This window comes from Thalassophryne amazonica, chromosome 15 (genome assembly GCF_902500255.1).
Source record: "Thalassophryne amazonica chromosome 15, fThaAma1.1, whole genome shotgun sequence".
In the NCBI taxonomy this organism is placed as follows: domain Eukaryota; kingdom Metazoa; phylum Chordata; class Actinopteri; order Batrachoidiformes; family Batrachoididae; genus Thalassophryne; species Thalassophryne amazonica.
This window is the reverse complement of record NC_047117.1, coordinates 69,998,751-70,023,446: the sequence shown is the minus strand read 5'-3', so window position 1 is coordinate 70,023,446 and position 24,696 is coordinate 69,998,751. Positions and strand designations below refer to the sequence as shown.

General features: G+C 41.4%; 1 protein-coding gene across 3 annotated transcripts in view; it reads right to left on the bottom strand.

The window, feature by feature from the left end:
• Positions 1 to 24,116, bottom strand: part of LOC117525609 (recombining binding protein suppressor of hairless-like) — a 29,751-nt gene extending 5,635 nt beyond the window's left edge. Inside the window, exons 1-11 of one of the 3 annotated variants that reach the window (XM_034187508.1) lie at positions 23,963 to 24,116; positions 19,320 to 19,358; positions 19,086 to 19,181; positions 18,823 to 18,988; positions 11,614 to 11,788; positions 11,321 to 11,458; positions 7,952 to 8,064; positions 7,717 to 7,857; positions 5,841 to 5,996; positions 4,252 to 4,355; positions 3,826 to 4,162 (exon numbers count right to left, since the gene is read on the bottom strand). In XM_034187508.1, coding sequence (XP_034043399.1) covers positions 3,826 to 4,162; positions 4,252 to 4,355; positions 5,841 to 5,996; positions 7,717 to 7,857; positions 7,952 to 8,064; positions 11,321 to 11,458; positions 11,614 to 11,788; positions 18,823 to 18,988; positions 19,086 to 19,181; positions 19,320 to 19,358; positions 23,963 to 23,982 — 1,485 coding nt within the window. In that variant the 5' untranslated portion in view covers positions 23,983 to 24,116. Of the gene's footprint in view, positions 1 to 1,022; positions 4,163 to 4,251; positions 4,356 to 5,840; positions 5,997 to 7,716; positions 7,858 to 7,951; positions 8,065 to 11,320; positions 11,459 to 11,613; positions 11,789 to 18,822; positions 18,989 to 19,085; positions 19,182 to 19,319; positions 19,382 to 23,962 lie in introns of those variants that run through there. The other 2 variants (XR_004565100.1, XM_034187507.1) reach the window with 2 other exon arrangements.
• Between the last annotated feature and the right edge of the window lie 580 nt (positions 24,117 to 24,696).

The window sequence follows — 24,696 nt, the reverse complement described above, 5'->3', positions numbered from 1 at the left end:
ATACCCACTCACGCCAGTTGACGGGTCACGGGGGGCTGGTGCCTGATAGACTGGTGTCCTATAACTGCAGGGTTGTCAGTTATATCATGTTTAAACTGTAAAACATCAAACCTCACATACATTTCTTCGTCATAAGGGTTTGATAATAAAATTTCATGTGCAGGTATTTCGGTATTCCAATTTTTTGTACCCTCAAATATCTATCGTATCGGCTCCCAAAAACAAATCTGTATCAGGCTCTAATATTTAATAAATGTACCAAAGAAGGGCAACTAAAATTGTACCTGATTTACAATACTTGTGTTATCAGGATAGACTGAAGGCTCTTGGTCTGACTACATTAGAAGATAGAAGAATTAGGGGTGACCTATTGAAATGTATAAAATTATCAATGGAATGGTCAGTTGAACTACTGGAAGGTACCAGGGCCATAGAGGTCATGAATGTAGTCTTGAACATAATAGAAGTAGACTTAATATTAGGAAGCACAGTTTTTCCAGACAGGTCAATACATATAGGAAGTATTTTACCAAATTACGACTTTCTCACTAGATGGTGTTTCATTTAAAATGTAATTAGGGCAATTTGTATATTTCTTGATCTTTTTTTTATTATTATTATTATTTGACAATTTTTATATTTCTGGACAACTTTTAAAATTTCTATTTATGCATGATGTGAGTTTTTATGTACTACTGTACACTTAAAAAAAAATCATCACTAATAAATGAATTATGAATTAAACATGGGAGTGGTTAAACTCTCCCGTGCCCATGGGTAAGATCTGATTCCTGTATGGTTTTAAAACACTAATCAACTGAATTAATTATAATCATTTCAAACTTTCACAAACAAGATTATTTGGAATAAGAAGTTGCAGTCCAATTATTGCTTCATCAAAACATCATTCAACAAGACTGAACTCAGAAATGACTGCTGCAGTAAAAATGTGAGGCAAAACAAAACACTGAGTTAACCACATTTGCACAAGACTGAGCTGATGCAATAAAGCTCAGAAGACTAAGATTAGCGAGATTTATTTCACAGAAAAACATCTTCTAAAATACAATATGGAGAGCTTTTTGACAGCAGACAGTTTACAGGTTCTACCACTAGATGCCGCACGTAACGTCAGATTTCATGATGTAAACAAAGCTTCCCTGTTCAACCCACATTCTACATATGTGGGTCAGAGGCATTTTTAGCCTCTTAGGGCCTGATTTACTGGTAACCAAGATAACAAGACCTAAATTGCATACTGCAGTGAAGACAGCTTTGTGGTAAATTTACTAAGAGTAACGGCACAATTTATACAGAGTAATATCGTGACATAGACAGCAGTGCATAAATGAGGACTTTGTGAGTGTTAACGGCTGTAAATTATTGTTTCAGCCACAATATTTAAGAAAATTCTCCTGACCACATGTAGGAAAAAAATGACCCAGAATGCATTGCTTTGTCAACATCCATCCCCCCCTCACCAGTCCCATTTTTTTGCCATGCTTGACGATCACGTTTTTTTTTTTGTTTATTTGTTTATTATCCAGTGTGACCATGAAGGCTTAGCGAGGAAGTGACGTCACATTTGAGATCTCAACAGGACAACTGTAACTGCGACTTTGAAGAAGTTAAAACTGTTAGCTTTAAGCAATGTCTATCTTTACTGGATTCTTGATTGTGGCTGGACAAATGAAAGAATCAACTGACACAAAGGTGATGATGGCAATGGGATGTTTAATGACCATCACATGGAACTTGTAGAATTTTGAATTATGGACGATATTCTCAGTGACTGCTATGGGCCGTTTTATAAGTAAAATCAACGGGATGCAATTGTGTTACAAGGTATGTATTTATTATTTGTTACTTAGATTGTCCAATCTGATTTGCACTTATTGGATCTATTTTTAACGCTGGCTGCACCAGTTACAGCACATCAGGAAAAATGGCTGACTGTAAATCTCTTCAAAATAATGCAAATAATAATTCTGGCCCCCCCATGGTGGCCTGGATGTGACTATATGTGGTATAAGGAATTGGTTAACAATCAAGCATGTATTCTGCTGGTGGAATGCACACAGACAACTGTGCATACAGAGTGTGCACAGATGTACATCGCCCCACACAGACTCAGAGATGCGTGTGTGTTTGAGTGACACAGCAATCATGAGTCATGAAAATGTACGATGTCACTCTGTGCAGCATGGAAACATTTATTCTTCAAGAAACAAGCACAAAGTAAATGTGACCTCTTAATGACTTCATTTTTTTTTTTTTTTTTGCGTGTACGACGATGCAGCGGCCTCTGTGCTGTTGGAACAGTATTCAGTGAAGTGCAACATGTTAACGCCAAGGTTTCAAAGATGGAAAACACAGACTGTTTCAGTATCCGCTACATTTACTGTTGACATTAATAAATCTGAGCTACTTGCATGTTCCCTCCCATAATTTTGTGCACTTTAGTATACAAATCCCAAATTGGATATTCAAGAAGGCAAACATGCTGAATGGACAATACCTGCTAATTTGCCCATCTGAAAGACACAAACCACAGTGTGCACCGTTAGTAAATCAGAATGCAGGGTGTTTTTTTTTTGTTTGTTTTTTTTGCAAGTGCCATGGTGTTTGCACACATTTTCACACATGCAAACATTTATTTTTTTATTTTTATTTATTTATTTTTTTTTATACGTTTCAGAGAAGTCTCATCTTGTCCGCCATCTTGGAAAAAACTTTCAACAGCTCTATGTTGATTAAGGAGTACTGCTGCCTCTTCATAAACGGGTGAAAACTCCTATGTACTGAACACGTGCACACAGACACCTCACCCACTAAACGTGCACGTGGCCAAACCTGGAATGTAAATGACAGAATCAAAAATATCTTTACACAGATAACTGGTTTGCTGCTACATTAATGTATAATATGCCATTTATGACATCTTTAAAACCCAAATTGGACAAACCTTATTCTGCTATTGGAAGATTTTTAACTTTTATGTGACCTTCTGGCCAAATTATAACCTGCATGTGTTAGCTGTCCAACTGCAATCTGTGTTAAAGTGAAAGGAAGCATCCAGGCATGTGTTTCGTATTGTTAAAAAGGAGCGGTTGAAATAATAATAATGTCCTATTTTGTTAATAGTTAATTTTACCCAAAAGAGGGGGCGGGTTCTCTCCGTTTGTGTCAACCAAACAAACTTGGCATAGCCCTGGTATTGTAGATCTAAGTGAATACAGACATCTCATTTTATAAGCCCAGTTTACTTAAAATTCTATGAACATGCCTGTGTAGCTCCAAAACACACAAATGGAACAGAAAAAAAAAAAATTGTTAAAACACACTCTGAAAGAACAACTGCAAGCATACACAATGAATTCTATTTGGTAACAAACATAAGCTTACTACTTCATACAAACTTGAAAATGTACCTCAGAAAACGCTTAGAAAATATAATACGTGTAAAATTATATAAAAATATTCCTTGGTCCATAAAAACTGTGGCACTGGGGGAAAAATGTCTCTTGTGCTCTTGTGTGTCCTCTGGTAGAAAATATGAAAATGGGTTCCAAACCCACAGTCTGGTTGATTTCCACGTCAGGTTTCTGTCAGTTGAGCGCCAGAAGAAACTCATCTTCAACATTAAGATCACATTTCAGAAAATCCATAACAATCCACAAGAGGGGGCTAACGAGAGGAATTCCTTATCCACAGAGTTGTCTTTTGCATTGCTGATGAACCGAATCGCTCCCTCATGGAGTGTATGTCAGTCCAGGAGTCTCTTTGGGAAGTATGTGCACACACATGCACTGAAATGAGTATTTACTATGTCAGCACTGACATGGCAGACATGTCAATGCTTGAGTCATTCGTGCTGTACGCCCCCTGACCATCGCCAAGCCCACCCAGCAAGGATGACGGCGATGATGAAGATACCGGCGATGACGACGAGGTGCTACGTGACCGCAGAATGGCTCCGGCTACATTACAGTGGGGCCGGGGCCCCGGTTCAGGTGTGTAGGTGAAGGTGAGTGCGGTGGAGTAGATGATTCCATCATTGCGTACCAGGGTGACGGGGACTTGCACGGGCTGTCTCACCCAGCGCCAGCCCTCTCTGAAGGCAGAAATATCCGGCACCACGCACAGGACGCTCTCGCCACATCTCAGGAGAATAAACAGGCGAGGCAAAAGTTCGTTATTCGTGCTGGTACACACAATTTGCCATATATGGTCCTGACTTGTGTTCATTACCTGTACATGGTGTCAGCCTCCACATCTCCGAACCACACTCGAAGGTTAGGGGTGAAGTTCTGTCCTGTCAACTCCAACATGGCAACATCTCCTCCACCATTCAGCTTCACAGACACATAGAAAGATTTTTTTGTCTATATAGGCTTGCTGCATTTTTACTGTGGTTAAAAAACCTCAGTCCAATATTTTGTCTTTTTTTCATTAAGATTTTTTTTTCCCAGTAAACTGAGTTTCTCTTCTTCTTCTTCGATGGAAATGCAGACCTGCCAACATGACAAAAGTATTTTCATGTAGATAACAGAAGTACACTCCGATCATACCTCCACCAAGCCGCCCCCAGATGAGAGTCTACGGCTCCCCGTGGATGGGACACTGGGCCGACCAGTTGAGGCCGGTACTCATTTACAGCTTGGTGGACTGAGATAATGCAGATTAAGCATCTTACAGATTAGTAGGCCAGTTCCTTATCCACTCAGCTACCTGTTCTACTATGGTGGTGATCATTGACCACGAATAGTGATAACACATCTTTGATCCTACTCACCAAGCTCTGACTGTGATAGTTGATTCTGATAACATGTCTTTGATACTATACACTGAGCTTTGATTGTGATCACTGACCATTAATACTGATAAATCATCTTTGCTCTTACTCAATGAGGTTCGATTGCAATCAGTGTTCACTGACACAGACAGCTTGTCTTTGATCCTACTCACCAAGGTTCGATTGTGATCACTGTGCATTGAAAAATGTTAAATTTTTTTAGTTGATATAAGATAACATGTTGCAGCAATAATGAACCAGTGAAAGTCACTTATTTTTCTCTTATTTTTACATACTTCAAAAAAGTTCTATGTTTCACCAGGAAACAAAAGTATCTGGAGGCTCAAGCTCAAGCTTTGCTATGTCTTTGCCAACCAAATGCATTGAAAGTAAGGGAGACTATGTTGAAAAACAACACAAGAACATTCTGTCTCCTGTGACATTTTGTGGGTGGGGCCAAGGAACATTTTGAAGTACCTTTGAATGTCACTGTTATGCAGGTGCAGTTCATCCTGCACACAGAACAGTTGACAAAAATTTACACCAACAAAATGTTCAACTTATTTACAGCGAGACAGATTTGTGTTTGTGCTTTGCATTCTGATAGCTAAAGGCCTATTTGTACAACAGACAAGTGAACCCAGCATCTATTTTGCCCTCTAACGTGGAAAAGGCAGACTGAGGGTCACATGAATGAAGCATTGATAAAAGTTCTTAAGTATGCCAAATTAAACACGCCTTGAGCCCTGCCCACTGACCCAGAATACAACATACTGCATTGTGAGTGGGTTGTTTGAACTTGTGACTCTGCAAGTTCAGTTCTTCTGTGCTTGTGAGAAAATCAGATTTCAGCAAAGTGCAGTTTGCCCCGCCTACTTCATGACTTCATAAATAAAATAAAACTGTGATAAACTGCTAGTGTGCGAGGAAAATGAAATGTGTTGCAATGTAACCATGAGAAAACCACATTTTTAAGGGGAGATGATCTTTAATAAAAAGCTAAAGTGTTTCTTATGTCTGAGTGTGTGCAGACGTTTGCGTGTACCTGCAGACTCTCCACCACGGGGACAGGTGTGACCGGTGTGGGGACGGGACCCATACCCTCGAAGAAAGTGTACTCTGCTTTGTCTGTGCTGATGATGGTCCACGAAGCCCCGTCATTAACGTTCTCCTTGTTGGTTTCTTTGGAGCATGTCGTGGCCTGTGGGGTTGGATATATTCACAACAGTTTAGAGTCTCCGTGTGTGAAAAAGCCAGTATTAACCGGCATATCCTTGGACTGTGGGAGGACGGTGGTATGTCCACACAAACCAAAACACTGCACAAAGTATGGCACGTGTGAATGTTTTATCTGCAGTATGGAGTCAGGTCATTTCCTCTGCTAAGAAGGTCATGTGATTATCGCAGCACATTTCAAAAAGGCACACCATACCTCTAGTTGCATTTGTCCAAAAATACATCATGAAGAGGAAAAAATATATTCAAATATATACATTTATTTATTTACAAGGCCAACACCATGTTAGCAAACCAAACCTCACAAGTTAAACAATGTTATTACATGGGTAAACTGCTTCTTGTGGCCACTGAACAGAAATTACAGCTGAGGTAAACATGAGATGTAATTAAACATTTGAAAATTCGGCACATTGTTTATTAACAACACAAAAAAGTAAAATAGACTTTGCTTATCTTAGGTGATCTACCACTGCTGTTTTTGTTCTCTCACACAGTCGAAATGAGTGTTTTGCCAAGCAGTATAAACATTCTATTCCCTTTTTTTTTACTCCATTGCGGTCTTTCAGTTTGATAGCACGATTTCTTGAATTTGTTCATTCTCTAAGATAAAGAATGTTTTTCTCACTCAAAACTGCTTCTTCTGCTGCAGAGCGTGAATCACAGTACCTAATCCAGTACACAAGAGCAACTTGTCACATGCATAGACAGTGCCATATTGTGGCCATAGATGATAATGCAGTATTTTCCATAAACAGAATATGGAATAAAGTCCTGGGACCTCCCTAACTAGTAAGAATAATAAATAAATAAAAACCTTTAACCTATACTCCACAAAAAAAATGGTAAATAGATTTCAAAAGAGGTCACGCTCAAGTCAAACAGAATGATTCAGAATGTATTTTTGTTTAAATTAGCTAGCTGACTCCGCAGCATTTTGCTTTAAATTATGAGAAGAAAAAAAAACTAGTCAGTGTTATCTTATCTTAGTGTTATCTTATCAACTGCCTCATTAAATTGCCGAGTATATTAACTTAACAAATGTAGCTAATCCAACTTCTTTAGTTTGTACTGAAGCCGATTTCAAAATGTAATGCTGAAGTTGATGGACAGCAGTGGGTGGTGTTACTGTCAGTGGGCAGAAATTTGATATTTGTCTTCTCTTTGAAAACACATTTTAGATGTTAGTTGGTCTTCCTCCTCAGGACCATGTCATCTTTTTTTTTAATAACTGAAATATTCTCAGCACGGTGGCTTAGTGGTTACCACTGTTGCCTCAGCAAGAAGGTCATGGGTTCGAGTCCCACCTGTGGCCTGTGTAGAGTTTGCGTGTTCGCCCCGTGTTCGTGTTGGTTCTCTCCGGGTGCTCTGGCTTCCTCCCACATCCAAAGACACGCAGGTTAGGCGGATTGTCTGTCTGTGCGTGGAGGCATGAAACTCTTTGTTTGTCTATATGTGGCCCAGCGACAGACTGTCCTAGGTGTATCCCGCCTCGTGCTCTATGACTGCTGGGATAGGCTCCAGCCCCCCGCGACCCTTGACTGGACTAAGCGGCTGAAGATGAGTGCAAGTGTGTGAAATATTCCCACACATCTTTGACCATGATGTCCTACTTTTAGCCTTTCCACTGACTGCATTTTGTCAAATGTGCATAAATGGTGAATTCAGTATGAGTCGTTACACACCTGGAACTGGATGATCCTCTCCTGTGACAGACAGAGGTACATTTTGTCCGTGTCTTTCAGGTAAAAGGCACATTTATGGAGTTGGGACACTGGGTCGTCTGCATCCAACAACGCCATCTGCTTGTCCACTTTGCGAATGACCTGAAGAAATGGGCAAACAGATACAAAAATAATGCACACTAGTACATACTGCACACTTTCTGACAAACAATGTGATACTGCAACACATACTGACCAGTCTGGGCAGAGCCATGCCTGTAACAGAACACACCAATTTGACAGTCTGGCCATAGTGAATGTAACCATCTCTAACTGCAAACTCTTCTCCTTCAGACTCATCATCATCCACTGAACAAAAATACAAAAAAACACAAACTGATAGTAAGGGGCAGATCCACCTTTAACCACATCTTTAGTGCAAGTTCCTCTGTGTGGGCTTACACTGCAGATAGTAAAAGGCCATGTGAATGACAAGAGACATGCTGTTCATATGCAGCCAACTTCTATTACGTCTATTTTTGCTGTCACATCATATAGGAGTTCAGACCAAATGATAAATATGACCTCCTACGACCATTTACATGTAAATCAGATGAACCTTCTATGAATTACAGCACTTTTGGAATGTGGTCCTCCATTTCCAAGGGCCTAAATAAATGGAAGACAGGATAATTATATGCATAAACTAGTGTGTTGCCCGTAGGGATCCACAGGCTCTAGATTGGGTAGCATTTATAAAATAGGTAGCTGACATTTTTCACAGGTGGCAATAAATTTCTATGAGTTGGAATGAGTCCAGAATGTTTTTAGAATCTTAGACCTCAACAATTTTTTAGAAGAACTCAAACCTTTTATTTCCTGTTAATTAATTGTTTAGGTTCTTGTTATATACACACTATTACTATCATTATTACCGGTACTTCTATTATGTCATTTGATTTTTAAATGGACTGCAATGGAAATAAGTGTTTTCACTTTCTTGCATCATCTATATATTTTTAACATATTTACAATTATATCATGTACTTATAATGAACTTACTAAATAAAATCACGCATGCACACTATTTATATATGGATGATTTACCATCCTCTGTTGGAATTATGTGAGTCCAGAATGTAATTATCAATGTCCATTGTTCAGTGTTGTTAGCTAATATCTATAGTTTCTCCAAAAATATTTATCCCATCAACAGTTCATTTTGACGGCATTCATCCTTGATACCATACCAAACGGCAAATGTCAGCTCTCCCCAGTTTGTCCGTGATTGAAGTTCTACATGCACGCACGCACACAGAGCTTTTTGTCTTTTCTGCATTCCGCCACAAGCAGGTGCTTTTATTTTTACACACCCACAAATAGAGACAGTGGCAAAGACATCAAATCCACTACAGCTCTCACTCATGATAGCGGCAACATGAACTTAACTCACTCATGGTAACAACACACTTAACTAAATTAACTAAACCAACTGAACTACAAAACACAATAAATCAATAACACTAACAACACTATTAAACTAACATGAACCACAATAACAACATTTAAAACCCTCAACTCCCATGGAGCACTGCAGCATAGCCTCCACTGATCACCACTATTAGCTAATATCACTAATCTCTCCAAAAATATTAGCACTATCGACTTTCCGTTTTTGCAGCGTTCATCCTTGAACCAAAATACACAAGTACACCAAACGGCAAATGTCAGCTCTCCCCAGTTTCCCCGTGATCAAAGCCAAACACACACACGCCCACACAGAGATGTCACTTGGCTATTATAATATAGTCTTTTTTTTTTAATTCATGGTGTCAATATGCTAGTGCAGTGCGCTGCCGCATCCACCACAGGCAGCATGGTAAACGCAAAGTTAGACAAATGGTCCAATCCCACCTCTCAAATTTATCTGCCACAGCCAGCTGAAAGGTGGGTGTCTCCTTGGCCTTCTCCAGCTGTTGGGGTCCTCATTACTCAGGCATCTTCGTACTGGATCATGCCCAGAGAAAACACTGCAGATGGCCAAAATGCCATAGGTTACATTCCCTCACAGTGAAAGTGATAATCCTTGTCTTAGTCTCCTGAAGTAAGCACTCGTTTGACAGTGTCAAAGTTCAGCTATGCCAAAGATTATGCAGAAGACATCACCCTCGATCACTAGTGTCCACTGGTCTCTCAACTATACAGCAAAACAGAAAGCACCAATACTCTAAAGACTTGGGCCTTCGGTCTCCTGCAAAGATATCGGCATCACCACAGTCCTCTGTCCAGGGATTTCATGACTCCAAAAACTGTTTCAAAACATCTTTCAATTTCAAAGCTTATTTCCCTGTTTTGCAAATGCTTCTGCAGTAGCTGTCTTCACTTCCTGCTTTTTCTTGGGGCATTTTGTCTTCAGGTTTGCTTTCTGCAAGTGAAATGTTGCTCCACTGGACTCAAATCAGGTGACTGACAAAAGCACACTGGAAAAGCCTATTTCTTTGCCACTGAATCCCTTTGGCTTCTTTTGCTCCGAGGAACTGTCCAGGTGTACTGTGAGTGAGTTTTGGATGAATATGAGCACGTTAGTCTGAAACAGATAGCAGTAGTCACATTTAAAAATAAATAGGTGGAAACCGATCCTGTTGTTAATCTTACGTAATTCTGCCTCCACCATGCTTTAGATTAGAAGCAGTTTCATCTCATCGTCACAGTTTTATCTTCACTTCTTTCTGATATAATCTGACCTTTGTCTCTGACCATTGAATGTTGTTCCAAACCTGTGCTTGTTTTATTTATTTATTTTTCCTTCCCCAAACTCTAATCTTGACTTCCTGTTCCTGAGGTTTATTACTTGTGATAAATCCTCTGCGGATGTTTTCTCCCAATTGTTGACTTTAACATTGATACACATACCTCCTGCAGGGTGTCGTTAGATAATATTATGGAAGGCAAATGTTAGTTTCACTAAAATAACATTATTTTGATAACCTCCAAGGCCTGGACTTGAACAGTAATTAGATTTTGGGAAAAAAATTACGATCTTAGGATTTTCTTGCTGTGAGGCAACAGCTGGAATCACTAAGTCACCATGTCATCCAGAAAGTAGATTGCCACTTTCATTGCTAGACTACGTTTTGGCATGTCCCATGCACTGGACTGCGGACTTAAAAGAGCCATTGTAATGATGGGAGTGAGACAGGCAGACGAGATGCTCATTAAGAAATTAAATGGGCCACTTCAGTGGATTTGAAATAAGTGTTTCAACACCCCACTCCCCCAGTGTTTGATTTTGGGGGGGGGGTCCACCATTAAACTCCATAATTCATACATGACTACACCCCTAGTAATTACTACAGTGTTGCATCAACTTGGATGCAAATACCCTCAAATCAGAGGTGACATTCAGCCTTTTGAGCTCAGTCACAATTTGCTTTCGCATTCATTATGTTGTGACAGACAGCTAAAACAACAAAAAGTTCAGCTTTGTTCGTTTATGAACCCAACTGCCTGTGTACTTGTTTTCACGGAATAAAACTACAATCTTTTAATACATCAACTGTTGCATATAGGTGCAGAACAGAAAGAAAAAATAAGGCATAATTTAAACACATCTGATGTAACTCACAAAGGTGGATGTAGAAAGCGCCCCACTGTTGGGAGCTGGCACGAAAGTTTCCGCCCTCCACATGAAGATACCTGGTACTGACTGTCTGCGAGCGCAAGCGGTTAAACAGCGCCACCTTGGTCCCTGAAGCTATACACACTAAAGAAAGACAAAAATAAAGGGCAGAGATGCAGAAAATCAAATATCTCTAAAGCAAACAACAACTAAAATATTAAATTGATGTACTATGTAGTAAAATGTCACTTCTAGTACTCGTGAACATGTGCGAGTGTGTACTGGACCCCCCCACTCACGATCAGCATTTTTCAGGGACTGTTTCTTCTTTGAGGGCTTGGAGATGACCTTGATCCTCTTGCTGAGGAACATGCCTATGTTGGCGCTGTTGCCATACAGCATTTTCACCGACAGCATGAAGTGCTTCCTTTTGTCAGAGTCACTGATGTACAGCGTCTTAGCTGTGCAGAAGTGCTAGAGCAGGAAGAAGATACAGGAAACTTGATTATAACAAGAAAACATGATGAACATTATATATATATATATATATATATATATATATATATATATATATATATACACACACACACACACATATATATACATACATATGTGTGTGTGTGTGTGTATTTGCTTTCTAGAAATTGTTTTGTTTTTAGAGATTTTACACCAGGGGTGGCTCATGGCATAGGCAACGTAGATGATTGCTGAGGGGACCAAATGCCATGGGGCATCGGTGGCAATTTTTTAATTTTTCTTAAATAGCCTTTATAACACTGTAGGTACACTCTCTTGTGGCGGTACATAGTATCACTTCTTTTCCTTTCTGCAACTGAATATGTCAAAACATTTACATACACTTTGACACTTCAGATGTCAATGCAATCAAATATTACACGTAAGTAAATAAAAGAATTACTGTACTCGAACAAGTCTGACATATACGAGGTCTATTAGAAAAGTATCCGACCTTATTATTTTTTTCAAAAACCATATGGATTTGAATCACGTGTGATTACATCAGACATGCTTGAACCCTCGTGGGCATGTGAGAGTTTTTTCACGCCTGTCGGTTACGTCATTCACCTGTGGGCAGTCTTTGAGTGAGGAGTGGTCCACCCTCTCGTCGATTTTTTCATTGTTTAGGAATGGCTCAGACTGCTGCTTTGTTTGATCAAAATTTTTTCAAAACTGTAAGGCACAACTGAGTGGACACCATTCGATAAATTCAGCTGGTTTTTGGTAAAAATTTTAACGGCTGATGAGAGATTTTGGTCTGGTAGTGTGGCCGTAAGGACGGCCCACGGCGCCTGACGGCGATCTGCGCTTCGAGGCGGCAGCATCTCGCCTTTTCAAGTTGAAAACTTCCACATTTCAGGCTCTGTTGACCCAGTAAGTCGTCAGAGAACAGAGAACTTTCAGAAGTCGGCATGAGGAGTTTATTCGGACATTCCATTGTTAACGGACATTTTGTAATGAAAGAACGTGCGGGCAGAGTCGCATGTCGGGCCGGACCCGACCGCGGGGGGTCGCGACAGGAAGAACACCTCAGTTGGAAACCTTAACGGGCAACTTGGAACATGCCCAAGCTGTTAAACAATTTCTCAGTTACTCACTTGTTGAAAGCCATCAAAAGCCGCCTGAATTTTACAAATGGTTTTCAACACGGAGGTGTTTTTAATGTCGCGGCGCACACAGATTCACCGAGTCATCACGGAAACGATTCGGCGAATTTGCGCGCACGTCTTTCATTAAAAAATGTCCTTAAACAGTGGAATGTCCGCATAAAGTCCTCATGCCGGCCTCTTCTGAATCTTCTCTGTTCTCTCACGACATCCTGGGTCAACAGAGCCTTAAATTAGGATGTTTTTAGGTCGAAACAGGCCGACGACGGCACCTGGAAGCGCTGCATGACGTCCCGCTCCGTGGGAAGTCCTTACAGCGACAGAAACACCCCATAATCTCTCATCAGCCGTTAAACTTTTCACCGAAAACCAGCTAAATTTCTCAAATAGTGTCCACTCGGATATTCCTCACAGGTCCAGAAAAAAGTTTGATAAAGCAACGCGCGCTGTCTCGAGCAGTGTGTGAAACAAAGGAATTCAGCCGAGAGGGCGGGACCACATCTCACTCAAGGCCTGCACACAGGGAAATGATGTCACCGACACGCATGAAAAAACTCACGCATGCGCACGAGGGTTCAAGCATGATTGGTGTAATCGCATGTCATTCAAATCCATATAGTTTTTTTTTTTTATAAAACTGCCGGTTAGTTTTATAAGATACCTCATAGATTTACTGGAAACTGATAGATTGCCTAATACAGGTAGGGAATACGGTCTTGCCCCAAGTGAATGAATTCAAGTACCTCGGTGTCTTGTTCACGAGTGAGGGGAGAATGGAGTGTGAGATTGGCCGGAAAATCTGCACAGCAGGGGCGGTATTGCATTTGCTCTACCGTACTGTTGTGATGAAAAGGACGCCGAGCCAAAAGGCAAAGCTCGACCTACTGGTCAATCTTTGTTCCTACTCTCACGTATGGTCACGAGGGTTGGGTCATGACCAAAAGAACTTGGTCGCGGGTCTAAGTGCCTGAAATGGGCTTCCTCAGGAGGGTGGCTGGCGTCTCCCTTAGAGATAGGGTGAGAAGTTCAGTCATCCGTGGGGAGCTCGGAGTAGAGCTGCTACTCCTTCACGTTGAAAGGGGCAAGCTGAGGTGGTTCGAACATCTGGTAAGGATGCCTTCTGGACGCCTCCCTAGGGAGGTGTTCCAGGCACATCCATCTGGGAGGAGACCCCGTGGAAGACCCAGGACTAGGTAGAGAGATTATATCTCCACACTGGCAAGGGAACGCCTCGGGATCCCCCATTCAGAGGTGGTCACTACCAACATTCAAAGTCCCCACTCTCATTTCCACCCTTCTAGTTTTCTTCTTCTCCCGCTGTTTGTGGCAACGTTTTCCTCCTCTTCTTCGTCGTCTTCGCCCAGCAGTAGCCCAATTTCCACCGGCACCCTGTTGGGCAATAGCACCGGTGGCGGACGTTGTTAACCAGGGAAGCGACAGATCCGGTATGGGAATTCGATTCTGAGTCTGCATAGTTGGGTTGGCTTGTTTTATGCCGGATGCCCTTCCTGACGCAACCCTCCTCATTTATCCGGGCTTGGGACCGGCACTCAGAATGTGCTGGCTGCACACCCCATGTGGCTGTGTTCGATATTTAACCAGGTTAGTCGATCTCAATGGGACTAACCTGGTTAAATAAGGGTTTAAATTAAAAATTTTAATCAGTTCAGCTAATCTGTGTTCGCCTGTAGATGGAGATGTTTTTAGGAGAGTACAGCAACATTGCCAGCAAAAACAGGATCTTCAAGCTTGTAAAAGGAGTCTGCTGAATGCCTCTGGCTGGGTCGCATGTGTTCTTTTTCATGGCCCAGTTGATGGCAAATAGGGAGAGGGTAGGAGAGGCAGCACAGCTCTGTCGTATATGTAGCCCAAAAGGGAAGCATTCTATTAGATAACCATCAAAGATGACACTGCATTCAGTCCCTTCAAGATGGCGAGTTTTGTTGAGATTCTGTTAAAATTTTAGAATCTTCCATAGAGTGTTGCAAAACCAACTGTCAAAACCTTTTTGTAAGTTAATTAAATTTGTGAACAAACAGCTGATCCCCTCCAGGTACTGCTCAGTGACGTTTCTCAAGGAGAAGATTAGGCCCATGCACCCGTTTCTGTTCTGAAATCCTGCTTGTTCCTTTGTCACTTTGAAGCTGGTTGAATCAATTCTCTATGGACAAACTTGACAAAAGATTTTGGATGATACTGAGTAAAGTGAAATTCCTCCTTAGCGATTACAAACTTGAAAGTTACCTTTCTTAGGAAGCTTCATAATCAGACTTTTCAGCAAGTCTTCAGGAATACTGTCCTCCTCCCAAATGTGATGAAACTAGTTTGCTAATGCTGCGTTTACACATAACGATGACAAGTCACGAATGCCGTTAAGTATACATTCTTGGCCGCTGATCATGAATGTGATGATTTGAGGCAGAGGCATCAGGTGTCCTCAGGAACTGCTGCAACATGTTACCACGCGTTACGAATAGTGTCACGTGTTGCTGGTGAATTATCAGGAACCATTACGCACGGTCAATAATGTTCAGTGCTATTACACATAATGCATCGTTACGTTGTGAATGAGGCGAACTGTCTCCACACACACCCATATTCATCCATCAGCTGCTGAACAATTCAGATTGCTCCAGTTTGCTCCTCAAAATCCACAGCAGAACTTTGTGACTGCATGCTTAGATGGGCTCTGTGCCATGAAGTAGCGCATGGCGCAGAGAGGAGGAGGAGACAGAGAGAGCCAGATGTGTGGCTCCATGCGGCTCTCATCTCGTGGGTTTTCCCAAACATTACGCACAGCAGCAGAAGGTGGAACACCTACAGGAGCACGCTGATGAGCATTGGAACAAAACTTTTAGCCGACTTGGCCTCACTGTGCTTCAGCACACTGCAGCAATGAAACTGAATGTGGTGCAGCAGGGTTTAATTGTGCGCATGTCAGAGAAGAACGCTGTCACGCTCTATTAAGGATCACCACTAATCAAGATGGCTCAACACACTCAGTTGCGACCTCCACGGCATGAGGTGAAATGGGGGTGGTGCGTGACATTTGTGGAAGATTTTTTGACAGCCAAAAACATGCTCCACGAAAATCACGAATACCACGCACCAACACGCATTATTAAGAAACCTATTCAGATGCGTTAAGTCACGTTAAGAATGTCAGGAATGTGCCAAGAATGACACAAATATGACATTCGTAACGTGTCCTGCCTATATGTAAATGCAGCATAAGAAGCTTGGCTGAGTTTTAGAAATAACATTTCAGCAAAAACTGCATCAATGCCATACATATGCTTTCCCCTTTTTAAGACTTTGATGGCACACCTATCTTCAACTGGGAGGTATGGTGTCTATGTTCAGGACTACTTCACAATGTGGTGAGTTGACCGGATCACCTTGTCCTGGTCAGTTGAGTCCATCAGTAAAGTGTTGCACCCGGTACCCCTTGTACTGCTCACTCATACACTGATGTGACCTTTTTGCCCTTTTTTAAAATCTTTTACAGGAGGCAGACTGGCTGGTGTTCTTGCTACAGAAGAATTCTGATGTGATACACAGTATTTGTTTCTCCCCACAGTTACAAACTATCATGGAGTGAAATGCTCACAGGAGCATTTTGGTTTCTGTTTTGCAGCATCTGTGAATAAAGGACATCTTATATCGGGCAAAAAGATTGCATTTTCGCTCATGCCTACTGGTTGGTTGGTGTTGTTTTTCACCTGCTGTTTTTTTTTTGTGAAACACCTTACAGTAGTGGGTGTAGGCGCAGGAAAACCAATTAAATTTAGTATTAAGATTTAAACATTGTGAAATTAAGCATTTTTTAACAGGACGGCCATTTTTTCATTAAGTAACGCTGATGTACAAATTCTTAGAAGTTGCCTCCTTCAGAAATAAATTGCACTATTATGGATTTTGGCACACTGAACTCATATATAACAATAAAAATAGTTGATTTGCTACTGTTTCCAAGATATTTAAGTTCATACATTTTACGTCGACATAATTATATTGTGTTGATAGTAGTTTTCATGATAAATCTCAAACACTGGTCTTTTCATGTTTCTCTCATTTTTTATATAATATTTAGCCAATTCTCTTTTTGTAACAATTTAAAAAAAACAGCCAAAGGGTTACATATTAACCCTTAGGAGCACAGTAGTAACATATCTTAAAAACTAGAGCTAATCAACAATTTCAAACATTTTTATTCTCACTGGGCCAAAATTTTAAAAATTTTAATTATATTTGTGCAGTGCCCGCAGGACATTTGTATTCCTATAGAAATCTGGGAGGTAAAAAAAAAAGAAAAAAAAAAAAAAACACCATCAGCAGATCAATACTCCATAATAACGCCAAATACCACCACCAGACCTATTGAATTCCAAATTAAGTGTTGTGAAATACTATTGCCAGAATACAGCACTTTCAAGTACCACCAGTTGTAATATAAATAATAAAATTCATAACCAATGAATATACCTGTACAGTATTTAGCACAGTGCTTTAATTTTCCACAAAATATTTTATTTTACAATCTATATCTCGTCATTTTTGAATGATTTATCTATTAAAAAGAATAAAAACTGAAGGAAATCAATTGTAAGGCCTGAAAGAAGTTGCTGTAGGAAGTATTTTAGCCATAAGGTCAAGTGAGAAGGGGAAGTGTTAACTTTTTAAATACCTGAAAGACACTGGACCCATCGAGAGGATTTAGTCCTGCTATAACGGACTGACGCAGAAGGTGACAGCAATGCAAAAATAACAATGCCGGCTGCCATCAAATGCCATAGAAGAAGAAAGGGTGCGCTTGATTTTATCCACAGAGTCATGTTTTGAGAGGAGCATGTTTCGTGTCAAAATAAAGTCATTATATATATATTTAGGGAGCTGTGCCAAAAAGCGAAGCTCTCGATCTACTGGTCAATCTTTCCTACTCTCACCTATGGCCATGAGGGTTGGGTCATGGCTGAAGGAACTAGATCGCAGGTACAAGCAGCCGGAATCGGCTTCCTTAGGAGGGTGGCTGGTGTCTCCCTTAGAGATAGGGTGAGAAGTTCAGTCATCCGTGGGGAGCTCTGAGTAGAGCCACTGCTCCTTCGCATTGAAAGGAGGCAGCTGAGGTGGTTTGGGCATCTGGTAAGAATGCCTCCTGGGCGCCTCCCTAGGGAGGTGTTCCAGGCACATCCACCTGGGAGGAGACCCCAGGGAAGACCCAGGACTAGGTGGAGAGATTATATTTCCACACTAGCCTGGGAACACCTCGGGATCTCCCAGTCAGAGGTGGTCAATGTGGCACAGGAAAGGGAAGTCTGGGGTCCCCTGCGAGAGCTGTTGCCCCTGTGACCCAATCTCAGATAAGCGGTTGAAGATGAGTGAGTGAGTGATATATATATGTATATTTAAGTTAGTGGTTTTATATGACGAAACAAACGGAACATGGAAACAAATTGACGGAAATCTGTATACAAACGGAGGGCACCATCGTGGAATTACTAATGTTACAATGTCAAAATAAAGGTTTATCGTCAAAATAAAGGTTTTGAAAATTAATCCCCAAAACTTTCATAATAAAGGATGCACATCATGTCATGCGCAAGCCATATCCAAACGCTGAGGTCGATATGACAAACATTCACAGAGGTATGCGAGCCACATACTCACACGAAGACATTTCTTAATTTATAGATTGATTTATTTTGGGCGCTATATTTATTTCAGGCTGTAGATGAGTGTAATGCACTGAGCTCAGTAAACTAACAAGATATCAGGTCAAACGCTCTGAATATGGTGGGCTTTTGAGTAACGGCAGTGGAATGACCCCTCCTGAGTGCCCCTCCTGTTTGTTTTGTTTTTGTTTCGTCTACGGTGCCAACTCACCTTGCCCTCCAGGTTTAGTTGCTGCATCTCTTGCTCACTGTTGCCTATACCAATGAAAGCACATGGCTGAGCCTCCTGCTCTGTGCAGCCCTCTTGTTCCATCTTCTCTAACTTTTTCTGCCAGCCCGTGCCCATCAGATACACACAAGGTGGAGGGCAGAAAAACCTAATTGACAAAGAGGTCTAAACTGTTAGTTTTGACCAGTTGCAAGTACACATTATCGCAAAAGTCAGAGAGTGGAGGTTATAACAGTCACACAAACCTTTTTTCATTGCCGTATGACTTCTGTGCAACTTTTGCATGAAGTATAAGCACTGTTTGATCATCTTTATCTTTCAAGTAATTCCTCATAGCTTCCCTAAAATGCATGGAAACAAGCGTTAACATTCAACACATGACAGGACAGACTGATTGAGCAAGTACTTTAATAATTCTGTTTTCCTTCAGCTGTCCGTTTGTGTATGAAGGCTGAAGATTTGATTCGGCCTATGTTTACCGTGTCAAACGTTGAGTCTGAGGCCGCTCACCAAACTTCCTGTAAGATAAAACCATCAGCATGAGAAGAGCCTGCACAAGCTGATGTGGTGTCAGTGTGGCTAAAGTATAAAAACAAACAAAATAAAAAGAATGCCTGAAAAGTATTCTTGAATTATAGAGCACAAAGTGTGTGACATTTACAAAGGATGCACCTTCTCAAACCACTGTCACAGATCAAAAATTGTTAAATTTACACTATATGTAAGCACTTGAGAAACTGAGTGAGGAAAGGGAGTGTCTGGATTTGCAACTGTCCTGGATCAAGACCAAGATCCAGGTATTTAACTTTTGACTTCTTGGACACAGCTATCAGAGATGTATCTGGTTTTCAGCAAAAGTGTTGAACCTGCAGAAACATTCACTCATCTCAGCAATGAGGTTCATATGTCTGCGTTCTCAGCGTCTGACAGCAAGGAACGTTTGGGAAGAGTTTACAGTGTCATCATGATGTCACTAAACATAGGTATTTGGTGATGTTGATATTTTTATAGGAGAAAAAGGGTCAAAGGCTTTAAGGTTCTGGTACATCCTGTCTTACTGCATGCTTTTGAGACCTACACACCAGCCAGTGAAATAAGGCAATGACTAACCGACTTTAGTACCAGGTCATTTTGAAGGATTCTTGGGTACTGCTGGAATGGACTTTGTATCAAATGAGCACTTAGTTATAGAGACTCAGATGAGACGTATCACTTGCACTGTGAGGGAGCGTCAGTGTCAACATTTTGGCCACATGGTACATTTTTCTTTGCAAAATTAAGCATATAGGTGCCTGAATGTTGAGGACCCCAGTGGCTGGAGAAGGCCACCTGGATGCATCAGACAGGATGGCTACTTTTGAGAGGTGGAAATGGACCAGTTGTCTGCTTGAGTGGTTGCCATCCAGGACCCAAAGCAGTTCTGGGGTGTCAGGTGTGCTGCAAAGCACATCACCACAAGCACCCAGACTTGGGACGAGACTATACGAGGTCTATTAGAAAAGTATCTGACCTTATTATTTTTTTCAAAAACCATATGGATTTGAATCACGTGTGATTGCGTCAGACAAGCTTGAACCCTCGTGCGCATGGGTGAGTTTTTCCACGCCTGTCGGTTGCGTCATTCGCCTGTGAGCAGGCATTGAGTGAGGAGTGGTCCACCCCCTCGGCGGATTTTCATTGTCAGGAAATGGTGGAATGATTTGGGCTTTTTTTCCCATCAGAATTTTTTCAGAAACTGTTAAGAGACTGGCAGCTGGAAACCATTCAAAAAATTTATCTGGCTTTCGGTGAAAATTTTACGGGCTTCACAGAGAATAAGGACTGTTACTACAGCTTTAAGGACGGCTTTAAGGACGGCTTTAAGGACGCTCGGCGCGCCGCACTCCATGCCGCCATCGAGAGCCACAAACCACCGGATCATGTCTAAACGGATGGCTCTGTGGAGCCGGACCGTCGTGTGCACTTTCTCTGGTTATCACAAGAGCTGGACATCAACCATTTTCCGGCAGATTTCACTTTTAACGAGAGATTTTGTCACGGAAAGCCAAGCGGAGGCTCCACGCATCACAACCGATTTGCTGATGGAGCAAGACAAAGGAACACCTCCGTTTTGGTCTCACAGGATGGCTTTGAGATGGCGTTCACACAGCTGTCGGTGGTTTTTCCATTGAGTGATTATCCGAGAAATTGTGGATGTGCCTGGACATGCCAGAACATGTCCCGTGAGGCTTCATCACGGCGTTGCTGTGCGCCATGCGGCACCGCCGCGACGCGTAAAGCCTCCGCTCCTCTTTCCATGACAAAAACTCCTGTAACAGTGGAAAGTGCTGTTCATTTCCAAACTGGACGCTGTGTTTTATCCGGGACGTCGTCTGACTAGCACAGGAATTGTGAAAAGATGTGGACATCAGCACTTTTTCGGCACATTAAGACAGACGTGCGGAGAAATTCCGCGCATCTTGTGCCGGAAGTGCACACGACGGTCTCGGATCCATACAGCCATCCGTTTAGAAATGATCCGGTGGTTTGTGGCTCTCGATGGTGGCACGGAGCGCGGCGTGCCGAGCGTCCTTAAAGCTGTAGTAACAGTCCTTATTCTCTGTGAAGCCCGTAAAATTTTCACCGAAAGCCAGATAAATTTTTCGAATGGTTTCCAGCTGCCAGTCTCTAACAGTTTCTGAAAAAATTCTGATGGAAAAAAAGCCCAAATCATTCCGCCATTTCCTGACAAAGAAAATCTGCCGAGGGGGCTGGACCACTCCTCACTCAAAGCCTGCTCACAGGCGAATGACGCAACTGACAGGCGTGGAAAAACTCATGCATGCGCACGAGGGTTCAAGCTTGTCTGATGCAATCACACGTGATTCAAATCCATATGGTTTTTGAAAAAAATAATAAGGTCGGATACTTTTCTAATAGACCTCGTATGTATGAAATGCTTACCTTCTAGTACAGTTATGGTATAAAACATGATCACGCTGAAGACTGAAAGTTAACAGCATGACGGATTGCACAGCTTTAGCCAAAATAAACTGGACATTTTGGTTAGTCTACAAAACGTTTCGACAAGTGGCTTTTGCTCATCTTCAATTATCAGGTGTGAAGATGTCTTCATAGAAAGCAAAACTGTCAGTGAGGTCACAATGCCACCAGCTGGATTCAATGGACTGTTTAAAGTTCCATTTTAGCCTATTAAGTAAAATCACCTTGCCCCCCAAGTGGATCCACTCAAGACGCTGCAGATCCACTTTGGTTGTCAAACACAAAGTAACACAATCAATCCTACTTCAGGGCAAGGTAATCGCAATGACCCAAACAAACCCACTTGAAACAATATCTGCGTGACAGTCCAAGTGTACTCGGGTCATTGTTGTCACTTTGCAACCTAGTGTTTCCACTTGTGTCACAAAAGAGTCTATTTGGGATGCAATGAGCATCCTTATCCCAAAGTAGGCCAAGTTGTGTTGCTTAGGGGCTATCTGAGTTGTGATGTTACCTTGCCCTAAATTGGTTCTCTTGAGTTATTGTGGTCATCATGCTTGAAAGTAGGTCCACTTGGATGAGGATGGACACCTTGACCAATAGTTTGTCCACTTGTGCTGGGTGCCTTGTGCCCAAGTATGTCCTTTTTCAACATCCAATTTGGACTTTGGTGGGCCCACTTGGGTCATGTTGGTCATCTTCTCCCACACCATTTTTTTTTTTTTACTTAAAGTCCAACTTGGAGCTTGATGGTTCCATTTGGGTCATGTTGATGATGATGTCCCACACTACTCTTGTTTCATAAAGACTCAAATTGGGTTGGGATGATATGGAGAGCAGAATGTCTCAGGGCCACTTCATATCTCTTCTGGAACACCATGATGCATACTGATCTTTTGCTTACCACGCTACACAGTCAAAACAGTTTGACTTTTACACATATTTATATACAACACGAGCAGTCACCGCACATAAATACCAAATGCAACATGTTTCAATCAATCACATAACTTTACTGATCTACGCTGAGGTCAACGGCTGCCCATCTGCGTGCGGAGCTGGAGAGCAGGCGGAAGAGGCAGGCAGAGCGCTGTGTAATCAGTTTGCAAGCTGAAGTAGCAACTTTCTGTTTAATGGAGGCATCTTTCAATACATCTCAAATTGAAGTCCATTTCCTGTCAGTTTTTGAGTCTTCTGAGTTTGCTCCCCACAACCTGCACATTAACCTTACAAATACCTTACCCCTAAGTGGGTCCACTTAAGTTGTTCAGGTCATTCTGCACCAAAGTGGGTCATCTTGGCCGAGAGTTCGCCCACTTGTGTTGGGTTCCTTGTGTCCAAGTGAGTCTTTTTATTCTTAATTTCAAATGTGGAGCTTCACAGGTCCACCTGGGTCATGTTTGTCATCTTCTCCCACACTATTGTATTGTAAAGACTCCAATTGGGTTGTGATGGGGGTCACACACATCAGACCAGGGCATTTTCAAGGATCCTTGGATACTGCTGGAATGACTTTGTATCAAAGGAGCAGTTAGATGAGACGTATCACTTGCGTAAGGTTCATCTTTACATCATAAAGATAAGGCTCAGCTTTACATCATAAGGACTAAAAAAAGGAGTCCAGTTAATGACTAAATTTCAAGTCATCTTCCTACCACCTGCATGACCGTGTGGACCGGTCAGACAGTAGCATACAATTTTCAAAAATATATAAAAAATGACTTTTAAAACACAGAATGAAAATTCTTTCTTGCTTTTGCATATTAACTTGTTTTTAATGAAAGGAAAACTTATCAGGAAAGTGCAGAAGACGGAAGCCTTCTGCTGTTCCTGTTTGCAGTCATTATTATAAATTATGAACTTTAATTTTTATTAGTAAATAGTTGGTGAAATCAAATAAATTTATTCAGAAGACAGTGGGCTGACAAAACTTTTCGCTACTCGACACTTCAACAACTTGATGCTACAAAGTAGTTTTGCACAACTGACTCCACATTGTGCCAGCATCGTGTGCAAGCAGCTTACGGAACACAGAACCTTAATAACTCCAAAAAACTCCATCAGTTACAGCCGCCACGGACTGCCAACAGATGCACAAAGAAAAATTACTTTTTAAAATCATTTTAATTCCACCACTTACCCCGTAACAACGGGCGCCATCTTCCAAATAACTAGCCCTTCTAGAAATCCAAGAATCGCGAGATCCTCGTTCTTCTAGTGGTTTTCCTCCGCAAGCGAAGGAAAGGATCGACAGGAGCAGCAGGAGTGGAAGAACAAAAAAAAAAAAAAAGGGGAAAGAACCGAAGGGAGGTGTGACTGTCAGTGGGGGGGGGTGAAGGAGTGGAGACGAGGGCAGACGCCAAAACAACAGCCGTGGGAAAGTTACAAAGCCGCGCGAGAGCGGCAAAACTCTCACAATAGACATGAGTGGAAAAGGAGCAATCATATCGCGAGATTAGGAATCACTTTCACAATTCTTCCCACAAGGTATCCACATTGTAACCCGATTCCCACGACTCATTGAGCAACACAGATCTGTACGTTACAGGGATGTGTTCGAGCCTGTTAAACACACACTTACACTCAAAACAGAAAATCAATAGATCTAAATAAGTATCATCATAAGTATCATCCTTTAAATTATATTTTTTTTTCAGCTGCTCTTCTACAATTTATAAATAATTCAAGCTGTATTTATTCTGGCTTTTACAATGTTTTTGCAGTAATAAATTGCAATTTATTATTATTTGTCTGTATTAAATTAAGTTTTTATCTTGAAAACTGTCCTGTTAATGAAACAGAACAAAAGACACATTTAACAAAAGAATGATTGGAAATTTCAAAGTAGGTTTTCTGGTGACAGATAAAATAACT